The 12,764-nt window shown below is 38.0% G+C and overlaps 1 protein-coding gene across 18 annotated transcripts in view; it reads right to left on the bottom strand.

Annotated features, from left to right (window-relative positions):
* ABI2 (abl interactor 2) overlaps positions 1-12,764 on the bottom strand; it is a 64,971-nt gene that overhangs the window by 30,467 nt on the left and 21,740 nt on the right. For 13 of the 18 annotated variants that reach the window (XM_063162295.1, XM_063162298.1, XM_063162294.1 and 10 more), the window contains exons 2-3: positions 8,492-8,659; positions 496-672 (exon numbers count right to left, since the gene is read on the bottom strand). In XM_063162295.1, coding sequence (XP_063018365.1) covers positions 496-672; positions 8,492-8,659 — 345 coding nt within the window. The remainder of the gene's footprint in view (positions 1-495; positions 673-8,491; positions 8,660-12,764) is intronic. The other 5 variants (XM_063162302.1, XM_063162311.1, XM_063162312.1 and 2 more) reach the window with 1 other exon arrangement.

Below are 12,764 nucleotides of genomic sequence, written 5' to 3'. Positions count from 1 at the left end.
AAAAAAGCACATCGGTGGGTTTGTGTATAACTGACCCTGGCAGAAAGAACAAAAGGGAGGCCATTTCTCATGCAAACCCTTCCTTTAGGCGAGCGTCAAAGTAAACCAGTGGCAATTACAGCTGGATCACACTCTGTGGTGCTAATTCAGCAGAAAAGTGATGGTCAATAGCCCTTCAGTCCCCATGTATATCCCTGGCAACTGACCCAAACAATAACAGCAGCATCACACAAGTTGATATTCAGAAGCATTTCTGGGGGTGAGACTCACAGGCCCAATCAGAAATCAGATTCAGTGAGTTTGCAACATTTAGAAACAGTGGGACAAGAGAAGGGGAAGGGACAACTGGAAATTGGACAGGACTCCTCTCATGCTTATAGACACATTGTCCAGGCAAGGAGAAACTGGTGTATCACCATGAAAAGCATCAGGTTATTTTGAAAATATACAAAGACAATGAATTTGCAGTTTGGCTGTTTTAACAATATCACCTACCTTCACTCCATGTCCAATATCATCTAGAATTGTATAATCAATAGGTTTCCTGATGTAGCGAACTGGTCGCTCCAAGTTAGCTGGTGCAATGATTTTGTGAGTTCTTGAGGTGTTTTTGTTTGTAGTCAAGATACCAATTTCTCTTCTAGCAACTTTCTCTTTGTGAATGTCCACCGTCTACAAAAGACGCAGTGTATTTACTAACAGTGGTATGCATTGGAATACAGAGTCAGTATCAAAAAAAATTCAATCAGTTCTAATGTTTTGAAAATCTCTATACTGTACTAAACATATCACTACATATACTTGATTACAACATCTTTCCTCACCTTACTGCTGAATTTACCACCTCTAAAGCCACGCTAACAGCTGGGGGTTCTTTGGGTTTTCTGTTACCCTTGCTCTTTCAGTTTCAAAAAATTGATCTCCTTTCCATTCTCAGTGGTTTGCATCAATTTACTGACACTGTTTTGTAAGATTCCTTCATTTATTCTTTTTTATTTTACAACTGCTCTCTAAGCTTGTCTTTGGCATAGGCTTCAACTAGATGAGGTGTAAGGATGCCTTCCCAAACCTTAATTTTAAGACCCGTAAAACAAATCATGAGCAGGTTTCGTTGCACTGCAAAAATTTGCTAAATTAGGACTGGTAAATCCTATGATAGAATAAACTTTCACTTAGACAAATCAAGAAAGTATTTTGGTCATTACAACTCACTCATCACAAAGCAACGATTAAATTTTAAAATACATTCCATACTAATGTATCCACAATAAAGCCAGAGGTTAAGCCCATTGCCTTCCCTTTGGACACTCAGGGCCAACTTTATATACTAAAATCAGTACCCCAGGACAATCTTTGGTGTAAGACAAAGCCCTGCGGAAAATTCATTGCCTAAAAACCTGTATGTGACTCTTGTTAGGTAACAAGAGTAAGAAAATGCTACCAAAAAGTCCACTTATCTCTTCCAGTAAATTATAATCTCTTAAATCATGGGCCATGGAGTTCCTTGCCTTATTTAAACCAAAAATAATTGCTTGTTCACAAAACAGCTTTCACTATAGGAAATATGCTAAACTGTGAACAAAAGTTTTAGCTACAGGATAAAAAACAAAAGTAAAACCAGCCAGAATCACCACCAAACAGTCAGAGATTTCTTGTTACCACTTCAGTAATCTTGAAAGGCACCAGAAACACTTTTCACCGTTTTGAACCAGACTTTGTAGTAACTGGGGAACAGGAACAAACGAGAACTCATTTTCATAACACACATTTTTGTCTATTTTATTTTTCTGTGGGTAAGCACTGGGGCAGTGGGGTTAGCTAGACTCTTTTACCCTGCAGTTTGTGCTACTGATACCAAAACAAGCTAATGGAACCTGTGCTACCTTGAACAACCATCATAACCTTTAAAATGACAAAAAAAAATATTTTAGAAACCCCAACCAACCCCCAACTACTTCCAAGAAGTTGTTTCTTTGCATTATTTCCGTGGAAGGATTTCCACAAATACATGGGGCATTATATGTGAGCTTACAAAACTATCATCAAGATTGCCTAGTATTTCCCAGCAACATATTTTCAAAATTTTGTAACTTTGCTAAAATTAGGCACTGACTACAGCTTTGCCATGTTCATTCTGCCACTCTAGTTCCACCTGCCTAGAACTGTAAGGTTTCCACTAAAGGTGCATAGCTATTTCTTAAAATAAAGCTACAGAAAAATAGATTTTAAGGTGAAAATGTATTGGCAAATCTCTCTTTGGAAAGCTCAAGTTTGTTGCACAATGAATTTAATAGGGGTAGTTAAACTGCCTGAGACACCTGCACAAAAACCCACCCCGATTTGGCCAATACACAATTTGCAGGAATTCAAAACAAGTGTTACAGAAACACATATATTTCTGCAGCTACTTAGCAACTAAACCACTCTCCAATGAATTTGCTAATGTCCTTTCTGAAGCTCCCCAAGATGACCAGGACTATACACCAACCCCCAATAGAGCAGTGCAGCTGAGCTCTTACAGGGCTATATTTGTGGTACAAGCACAAATGCAAACAGAGCACAACAACATTTTCCAGGCCAGAGTACCTAAAGTACACCATTCTGCATCAGGGTAAGATGTCAGATTTCATCTTCCATCTCAGGCTTTTATCCCTTCTCTGTGCTAGACCTTTGCTTTTGCAGCAGAGGGAATAGGAGCACACATTCTGGAAAAGATGGTGCACAGACTCCTCACCTCACCAGTCAGAGGCACATACTGCCCTAGGAAGCTGAAGATATGTGATGGCAGCAACCTGGAAGGACAGTCTCATGATTGATGCACCACTGATGAGTTCAATCTCTACTGCAGACTTTATCTGTGGTCTGGCCATGTCACTGGAGAACTGCAGAGACATGACTTTTGTATGTTCTTTGTCTCACAGGCCCCTGATAACATTTGCTAGAATGTTAGAAAACTTCAGCTGCAATAGAGCTGCACTTCAGGATGTACCGGAACATCAAAATCTTATCAAAATTCTTCAAAACCATTTTATGCCTTGGATATTGCACTCAGAGCCTTCATTTCAATGCAGAAATCAAAAAGAAAGTTATTAGTGCAGGGCTGGCAAGATGATTTCTCACTTTCTATTTCAAGTGCTAGAACTCTGCAACTTTGAATATGTTCTTTTAGTACTTTCTGATGTAATTATCTACTAATATAATGCAAGTACAGATATTTAATGCTCATGTTACTGCAGCAATGGTAACTTGGTGCTGTGCAAAGCTGTTTCCATGAATGAAGAGTAGGTTTTCAATAGGAGCTACGGGTACAACCAGCTTCCTTAAGGACTATTGTGATCATGAGACATGACTACAGAAACAAACAATGAAGTGCATAAAACCTAATTAAAACCTGAAGCTCATCTGGTGGGATTTCCCTTGCATTATGATTCAGACCATCTCTTTTAACTTGAATAGTTACAGAATGACTAAATGTATATAAACTGCACCTAATTCTGGTCCACACACCTAAAATGGTATTGAAAAGCATTAGTTGGCAGTTTTCCAAACACTTCATTTTCTTGTTTAGTAGACTATGGAAGTCATGAGATCATAATACACCCATAAAATAGCACAAAGGAACACTACAGTATTCCATTAGTAGAGGAGGTAACAAAGATTAACCTGCTACTAAAGAAAATGAAAACATTTATCCCCAACACACAGGTAATTATTACCTCCAGTACTAACATAAATCCCTTATCAAGACAGGAGAATGCACCAAAATGTTTATTCATTAGAAAGTACAATGAAAAGTTTTTGGGGTTAGAGCTGGACTAACAAAACACCTGGCTTGAAAACTCTGCTAGGAAAAGCAGATGGGATACACTGTGCCCTTCTACAACTTAAACCCCTGATTTCTAACAAGAAATTTTGGATGCCTGACAGCATTATTATGCTTTTAAAAATTGTTTCACATATCTCCATTAGCTTTTTCAAAAGCTTTTATGCAACTGTTAGCTAGAGGTTAGGCTCATTACTATCATCTTTTCATGTGTTTTCCAAGATCCCTGCAATAGCCAAGGGAGAGCTTAAGGGGAAAAATAAGTATGAACCACCACATTTTTTTCTGTTAGGAATTTTCTGGCCATTTTGAAACATCAGGTTTTCATACTGAATTCAAAAAAGCCAGTTTCAAGCTCTGCAAATATTAAAACAAAAAAACCCCATGAAATAACTTCTGGGAAAGTTAGCACTACTTACAAGTTCACTTAAAAGCCACTGAACTCCTCAGTTTTGAGAAATATTCTCTTCTACCCATAAACAAATTTTCTCCAAGTATGAAGTTAGCATTTAACTAACTTAAGTTAGTTTTGGCTGGGACAGGATTCATTTTCTTTGCAGTATGGGGCAGTATTTTGGATTTGTGCTGAGAACAGAGCTGATAACTCCAGGATGTTTTAGTCACTGCTGAGCAGAGACTGCACGGAGTCCAGGCCTTCTCTGCTCCCCATCCCACCCACCCTGGGGTGCACAGGACGGGGGGCAGGGACACAGCTGGGACAGCTGGCCCTGCTGACCAGGGGACAATGCTCCACAGGGCCCCGTGGCCTGCAGCCCCGGGCTGGGGAGCCTGGCTGGGCACTGCTGCCTGGGACTGCCTGGGCAGCGCTCAGCTGCTGCTGCTGAGCAACTGCTTTCATCTGCAGCCTTTCTCCTTGGCTTTGATTCCTCTCTTAAATATTAATTTTCTATATTGTTATTATCACCATCATCATTAAAGAGATATGTACATATCTCAACCCACAAGTTTTCTCACTTTTACCCTTTTGATCTTCTACCCATAGCCTGGTAGGGGCAAGTGAGTGAGCAGCCATGTGGTGTTTAGCTGCCAGCTGAGGTTAAACCACAACCACAAGCATGCTGAAAGTCTGAATTACAATGAAATTTCAGAGACAAAAGTCTCCAGAAGCCTTAATTTGTTTCTCTTCTCAAACCATTCTAATTTAAGTTTACAAATTAACTGTCAATCTGGTAGTCTAGGCTTTTAAAATTCCATTTCAGAAATCTTAGAAGAAAATGTTGCTTAAATATACTATTGCTGGACTTTTATTTTTGATTAAACTTATTAATTGGATGCAATTCAAACTAATTGTAAATTACCTTGAAAACTGGATTATTACTTTAAAATTAGCAACTGCCTAATATTGACATGTTGGAAATGTGACATTAATTGTCTCAAGTTGTATGTAATTTATACAGAAAAAAAGAGATCATAATACTATAAAAATGCTGAAAAACTACTTGTTCCATAAACAGGTAACATGCCCTGTGCAAAACTGGCCTTGCATCACCATTTTTAAAGTGTTTTGCTATTCTTGTGCCTTGCAAGCAATAAGACAAGTGAGAAAGGTCACAAACCTTTACTGACTTTTCAGTGTGAAGCCCAAGTGACTGCCCTGCAGACTGAGCAGCTCACAGATGCTGCTGGAGCCCAGCTAAGCAGCAGCTGTGCCTGCAGAGAACCAAGGCTGCAGGCTATCCCATGCCTGCTCTCGCAGCCCAGAGCGTGGCACGCAGCTCTGGGAGGGGAGGATGCAGCACACCTCCCCACAACACAGTGCCACTGCAGGAAACTCAGCACTGCTGCTCATCTTGGTGATAACCTGCTTGTTTATACAATCAGCAGCAGAGTTTTATAAATGCCCTTGCTAAACATGAAAAAACATTTCTTGTCATACAAATATTAAAACCTGAGAATCTGCCAGATTAATTTAAAGAATTTGGACATTAGTACCATTTCACAGTGACTGCTAACTTGAAAGCTGCAAGATAATTTTTTGAACAAGTATAAATATTTGTACATATGATCTGCATTTAAGATTTAAATTCGTAGTCAAATATGAAACACTGTGTATCATCTAGTTCTGGACAAGGTTCAAGAAGGCAAGTAAGAATAGACTCATCAGCTTTCAGACCAAACCAAAGTAATTCTAATTTTTAAACCAATAGGATATAATCACTTCCATAAAAATAGTTTCAATAGTAACAATTTCCTTATTCACAACCTATACACAACTTGAAAAAGCACAAATTATTATCAGCTCCCTTTTCAGCTCTTTGATTAGGCTGGCATTTAGAAGGAAACACAGAAAGGGATTTAAATTGGCGTTCCACCAATGAACAGAGAATCACAGTATTTTATCTTACAAAGTTAATCACACCTCTCCCAGTCTGAGCTACTTGTACAAAACAAGCACTTTGGGAAAAATTTTCATACCAAGCACCAAATGGTTCTGCTCCCTTCTTTGGAGCATATGCGGAATCCCAAGTAAGAATTAAAAGTGGGATTCCATCAAGATATCACAATTTGCATATACTGTTTTCTAAACTTAAAAACTAAGACCTACTGACTAAAGCATTAATGCAAAAATTAATTTACCATCTGTAATTACCAACCTGTTTTCTGTTCTATGTTACTGACTTCATTTCAAGCCAGTCTGACTGAAATCCTAATTTGGCAGTGAGGTATTACACCACAACACATTTTCAGTCCTGTTAGAAAAAGCTCACCAAACTTTACATCCAACAAAAACTCCAAGGAAACCTTCTGCAGATTAGGCTAATTTTAGGAGAAGTATCACCAAATTTCTTGAAAATAAATTATTTCTTTCTAGAGAAACTGTGTAAAATATTTTTTAAATAAAAATAACCCTGGAAATTAAAACAGATAACACACTAATCTACAACATTGGTATTAAGGGGGAAAGCCATTTCCAGACACATTAACTTAACTTAGTAAAGTTCCTTGGCTCAATACACTTCATGTATGAAATATCTAAAATTTAAATACTGTCTGCCCCTCTGATACTATTTCTTCCATAAAGATTTGAGGAGCATCCTACATACAGATGCAGGCTCAAAAAACCTGAAACAAACCACATAAAAAATACCCCCAAACCAACTAGATTTTCAATTTTACAGCAGTATTTAAAGAAAAAAAACCACAGATTTTTTTTGACTTGTTCAAGCTCAACCTATGAAATTTTGCAGATATATCTTCATTAAGTGTTGGTGCACTGCTAATTTAGTGCTGTATTTTAAATAACTAGCTGTACTGCATAAAGGTCAAAGACAATCTGACCTAGCTCTCAATCTGCATAAATGTCACCTTCTCAGGAGGAAAAAATTTAAAATGCTATGACTCTTTCCACAAAAGCTGCTTCACAGAAGCTGTCTGACAAAATGAATTTTCCACATTCACGAAATGCAAAATACACTGTCTTTGGCATCAGGCTCTCAAACAGCTGAACACATGTGAGCTGGCACTAGCCTGTGAGGAAGCACATACACACACAGAGCATACAGATACAGCACACAGACATACACAGGATAATTCAGAACATTTTCTGGGGGAAAAATTAATTTACTTGTCCACATAATGATTAACATGAAGCATCTAGCAGAAGAAATCAAACTTGCAGTTTACTTTTGAGGCAGATCCATGAGACAACTGAAGCAATCTAATAGCACAGCCCTATCAAAAGAAAATCCTCCCCACTTCTTTCTTTGTACTTGCCCTGGGATTCCTTTGACCCAATCAGAGGCAATTCAGCCCACTAAGCCAGCATAAAATTATTCACTTATTTTGCTGGTTCAAATAGATCCAATCCATCCATTTATTTCCTACCTTACATAGCCCCTACTTTCAAAAGTTTTTCTAGATAACACAGTATTCTATATTTTAATTTATATTCTTGCATGGAGATCAAGAAACCCTAGTAGCCAAAATGTACTGGTCAACTAAGACACAAAATATTCAGTAAACAGACACAAAAACCAGAACCAGCTGTATCATTGCTTTTAATTTCTCTTTTAATCCATCAGTAGCTGGGAAATCTCCATTTTTATATATCATTCATTCTCAGCCCATTCTGGCAGTAACATTTCTCATCAATGTGGTGATTGAAACTGGGTTCCTGATTATAGTAACTTAGTTTACTGCTGCTCAGAAAAACTGCAAACAATGGCAGGAGTTCTGCAGCCATACACAAATTGAAACATGAATTTTGGCACTTGTTCATGTCACTGCAAAGTACATTTGATTAAGAAAAGGCAGGAGCAAACTATTTTTGTCATCTATGCTGTTGTCATTAGATGCCAGTATTACAGCCACAGAAAAAGTAAAAAAATGATGAGTACTGTTTTCCATCATCCATTTCGTATTTCTTAACATAATATTCTCATTTTACCAATAGCTATTTTTCTGCGCTTTTTTCTTATGCAGAATGACCCCCTCTCCAAACAATAATCTGGCTGGGAATGCATTTAACTGCTCTGGTATGTAAAATGCTCATACTAACACTGGTATAGAATCACATGATGAGACCCAACCCCAGAATGAGTATGAGAAGAAATGCATCCTTCTGTTTTAAATTCTTCTCGCTCACAAGATGTCAGCTCAGAGTTTTACCTGCTATGAAATACCAAAGGCAAAGGAAGGAAGTCTCACTTGTGAAATGTGGTTGATGGAAGATTCCATGCGCCGGAGCTGGGATGCCTGGATATCCAGCATCTGGAGAACATTGTTGGCCAAGGTGTTGATCAGATAGGCTACGCTTGCTAAGGACTGCGTTGTGTAGGCTTTGGTTTCTTCCAGGGCTCGCTGCTTATCTGCTGACTGAAAAACACAAAGCAAAGGCTTATTTAGTATGAAGTCTTTCACACAAAGATTCTTGGAATGAACTCTTTTTGCCTCTCTTTACAGACAACAAATTATACAAGTCAAACTAATTCTAAATAAAAGTTACTATTTTTCCACAGAAGATACCTTGGTATTTAAAGCATTTCTACACTTGCTAAGAAGAATTAAGCTCCTTTTCTTCTTGAAGTATACTTGGATTTTTCTTGGAAAAAGTTCAACTTCTCATTCAATATTTTAGTAATTTAATTGAAAAGCACTCTGAGACACCTATCCTAGATTTTGTACAGTTTAGAACTGTTTCATTTTTCTAAACTTGGTACTTAATTTGTAACTCCTAACAGTGTACAAGGAGCTGCCAAATACCATATTCCTCATCTCTCCTAATCACTTAATCCTCAGTCTCCTAATCATTGTTGTTACAAATAGTCATTCACAGAGAATGAACTATAATTATTCCTGTAAGATGGTAGCTGAATACAATGTGAGAGGAATCCTTTTACTAAGAGTAAGTCCATGTTTTCTTCTTGAACATGTTTTGTACTTTTTCACATCGTGAATACTTTCTTCTATGAAAAATTAATATGATCCATTTTTCTAGTAGTAGAGTACCTAAACGTATTTAGGCTATCAACAGACAAGATATCCATTAGAAATTTAAAAACATACATACATTTCAAACAGCATTAAAACAATAAGCTAAGAATTCTAATTTCTGGAGTTCTGTGTTTCTCCTTGAAAAACAGTTAATACCACTAAGATGTGATCCAGTACAAAGAATACAGATTAAAGCACTGGTAAAAAATACACCTAAGATGCTAAGAAACTTTCCAGTTTTCAAGGCTTCAGTATAAAGTGAACTTCACTTTCAGGTGATCTTTAGCCATCTCACAGGCTGATGGTGCTGTTTCTAAAGCAACAGTTGATAAATGTTCTCTACTCCCACCTGTCATTATTATATTGCATTTCATTATTTCCTCGGCTTTTTATACTATCCACATAGGCTGGGTATCAAGATACAAGAAATTTGCTGTTATTAAAGAGGGAATATAAAGTCATTTCACATCTTTCAGCACTAGCTGAATCTAGCATCCATAGCATTATATGGACTTTGAGAAGGACAGAATGTAAGCATACCTGTATCTCAGGAAAACAATTCCTACAGCTCACTGTGTTTCCCAAGACCTTGTAGTAAGATTCCTAAAAGAAGATTGCTAGTTTTCATGGGGAAAAAAATCCCACACATGTAAACACAGACACAGACTTCAATTGAATGTTTAGATGAAAGACACTCAATATTTTCTTTATTTCCAGCCAACTTCCTGTGTCCATAAACAACATTGGTATCTTAGCTGGCCAGTTAGCAGGCTGCACTAGAACTAGTTCCTCATCTGCTGGGAGGGAGCAGAGCAGAGCAGAGCTGCTGTTCATCCAGGAGCTGCCCCAACGGGGCAGGAAGGAGGAGTGCTGCAGCACTGAGCCTTCTCACCCTGTTTCTCTCCCATGCAGAAGACAAAACAAGACCAACAGAAGAAGGAACTGAAAATTTTAGGAGCTTCTAAGGGCACAGTACAAGGATATTGTCCAACAGAGCATAATTGTAAATGCTGCCTTATATTCAACAATAAAGAAGTTAGATCCCCAGATCTCATGTAAGAACTCATGACTTTTAACCAGCTGAGTAGTATGTCTTGTACACAAAAGAGCTTGAACTCAGCTTAAGGACTCCCAAATGAAGATACACCAAGCTCTTCACCTCTATTCTCACATTGCTGCCTTGTAAATACACTTTCCTCCCCTCTCCCTGCTCACACCCCCAGCTCAGCCTGCACACTCCCCTGCAGCAGCCACACTCCACAGCCATTCAAACCACTTCTCAATGGCAATAATAAAAATGACCAGAAGCTGGCCTGTTTGGCTCTGCAGCTGCTGCCAATCTATTTATAGAAGCAGAAAATGCTGATTTCCATTAGTACACTGTATATCCAGAGGAGCTGAGCATAATCCAGCAAACACAGTGCTTTTTCATTAATAGGCTACGTGTTTGAGAACAAAAGGAAAACTACCTGTAACTTTAAATATCATGAGCCTCTGCTATGGTTTTTCTGCTTATGCAGAATGAAGAAGCACAAATATGAATCCATGATCAGATCTAGTCCTTCCAGGGATGTAACCTACTAGCTAAATTCAAGTCACCCCCAGTTCCAACCAACAAGGAACTGACTTCTCAAATGCAAAACACATTAAAGATCTCACAAAATGTTACTCTAAACTACTTTGGAACTGTTATTAGCACCAAAACCCATTTGATTGGTGTGTCTAATTCATGTATTTAACTGATCACAATTGGTTTTTGCAGAACCTGAAAATCTCTGAGGCAAACTCCACTCGCATTTGGCACAGCAAAACTAAAGTTTGAATTTTCTTCCTGTGAAGAATCTGTTCAAATTAAAATGACTATTTGAACCTACTACTGTCAATCCATTTCAAAAGAAGAAAAATAACGAGGGACAGCATTTTAAAAAAATCATGTTTACCCTGAAAACTTTCCAGCGCTGGCAACTTCAATGACTCACAGCAATAGTAAAAACTCTAGAATACTTACAGAAAAATCTTAAGTTCCCCTGTGGAAATATAACAATAAATGTCAGTTGAATTGTAACTTGAAATGATAAGTAGTGTTTAGCATGAAATCCATCTTTTAATTTGATAAGTAGATTTCCAGAGATGGTATCTTATCATACATTCCTATGTAACAAGATCCCTATTTAAACTCCACATGGACACCAAATTACATTGCTTGCAAATGCTGCCATGCTCACTGAGTGTGTAACTATGTAAATAAAGGGATTTCTGCTAATAAGATAATGGTTTCAAGTTATCAGTAAACAAAATTCAAACATAATCCTCAGCAGTCTAAGTTCTGATACTCCTGATCTTCCTAACACAAAAATACCAGTCAGTATGCTTCACATGAGACTCTAAGGCAGACAAAAAGTTGTATCAACATCCATACCTATCAAAATTCTCTAGAGAAAGAAAAAAATATCAAACTGATAAGACTCTACAGTAATTTCAGTAACCTATGGAATACTGTTTCCGTGAAGAATATCAAAAACAAGAGAAACGTGTTCTATGTTCTTTATAACAAAAAACCTTTTTCCTGTGGATACTTAAGCATATTAACCAGAGTCCTCAAAGCCCTTCAGTTCTCAGAAACATTGTGTTCAGCATGATCAAGCACTGATAGCAAGCGTTTTCAGTGCCCTGACCTAAATGAAATGGCATGAAGCAGACCTTGGAGTATCTCTCCATTTCGGTTTTTAAGTATCTTTAGCATTCACACACAAAATTATGCATGCCTATGAAAAAATACAGGCTCATAACATCTATCCACACACAATTCTTAGAAAAGCAATCCTTCCAGCCATTAGATCAGTTTGATCTGTATTTTTTAAATGGATAATAAAGTTAAGAAATCAAAGCTATTGTTTGACAGACAAGTCTTCTGAAACACTGCCAGCATAGGGACCCTCTCATTCCTAGACCTAACATACCCATTCCATTGTCTATGCAGGGCCACATGGCAGACTACGTACCTGACCTAGTTCTAACTAACTTTAGAAACAAATGCTTGTTTTAAACTCCAGCCACTTGCATTATCTTCCCTGACATGCAAAATTGCAAATACTACCTGTAATAAAACTATGTAGTTGCCACAAGGAAAAAGCAAAGCAACTCAGTGAATTATGGGCTGAGCGACTGTCATGGTACTATGGAGACTCAGGATCCCCTACCATCAGCAGTACCTGTCACAGAAAATGTCCCCAACACCGAGTGCACATTCCATCTGCTGTAGTGAATTAGACCAGGAGGCACATCCCCAATGAAAATCATCTGATCCATAAACCAAATTATAAGTTTTGACTCATCCAAACCACTGCATAGCCAGAGAAACACAAGGAAAGATACAATCAAGAATAAGGAGGGAAGAACTACCCAGAGTTGCTGAGCTTGATAGAAAAGGAACAAGTGCTGGAACATCACTGCAGTCTTTCCAGTCCTCCACTGCCTATAGTTTTTC

The sequence above is a fragment of the Melospiza melodia genome, chromosome 8 (assembly GCF_035770615.1).
Source record: "Melospiza melodia melodia isolate bMelMel2 chromosome 8, bMelMel2.pri, whole genome shotgun sequence".
Classification (NCBI taxonomy): Eukaryota; Metazoa; Chordata; class Aves; order Passeriformes; family Passerellidae; genus Melospiza; species Melospiza melodia.
Note: the sequence above shows the minus strand (reverse complement) of the source record. Positions and strands in the feature narration are given on the sequence as shown.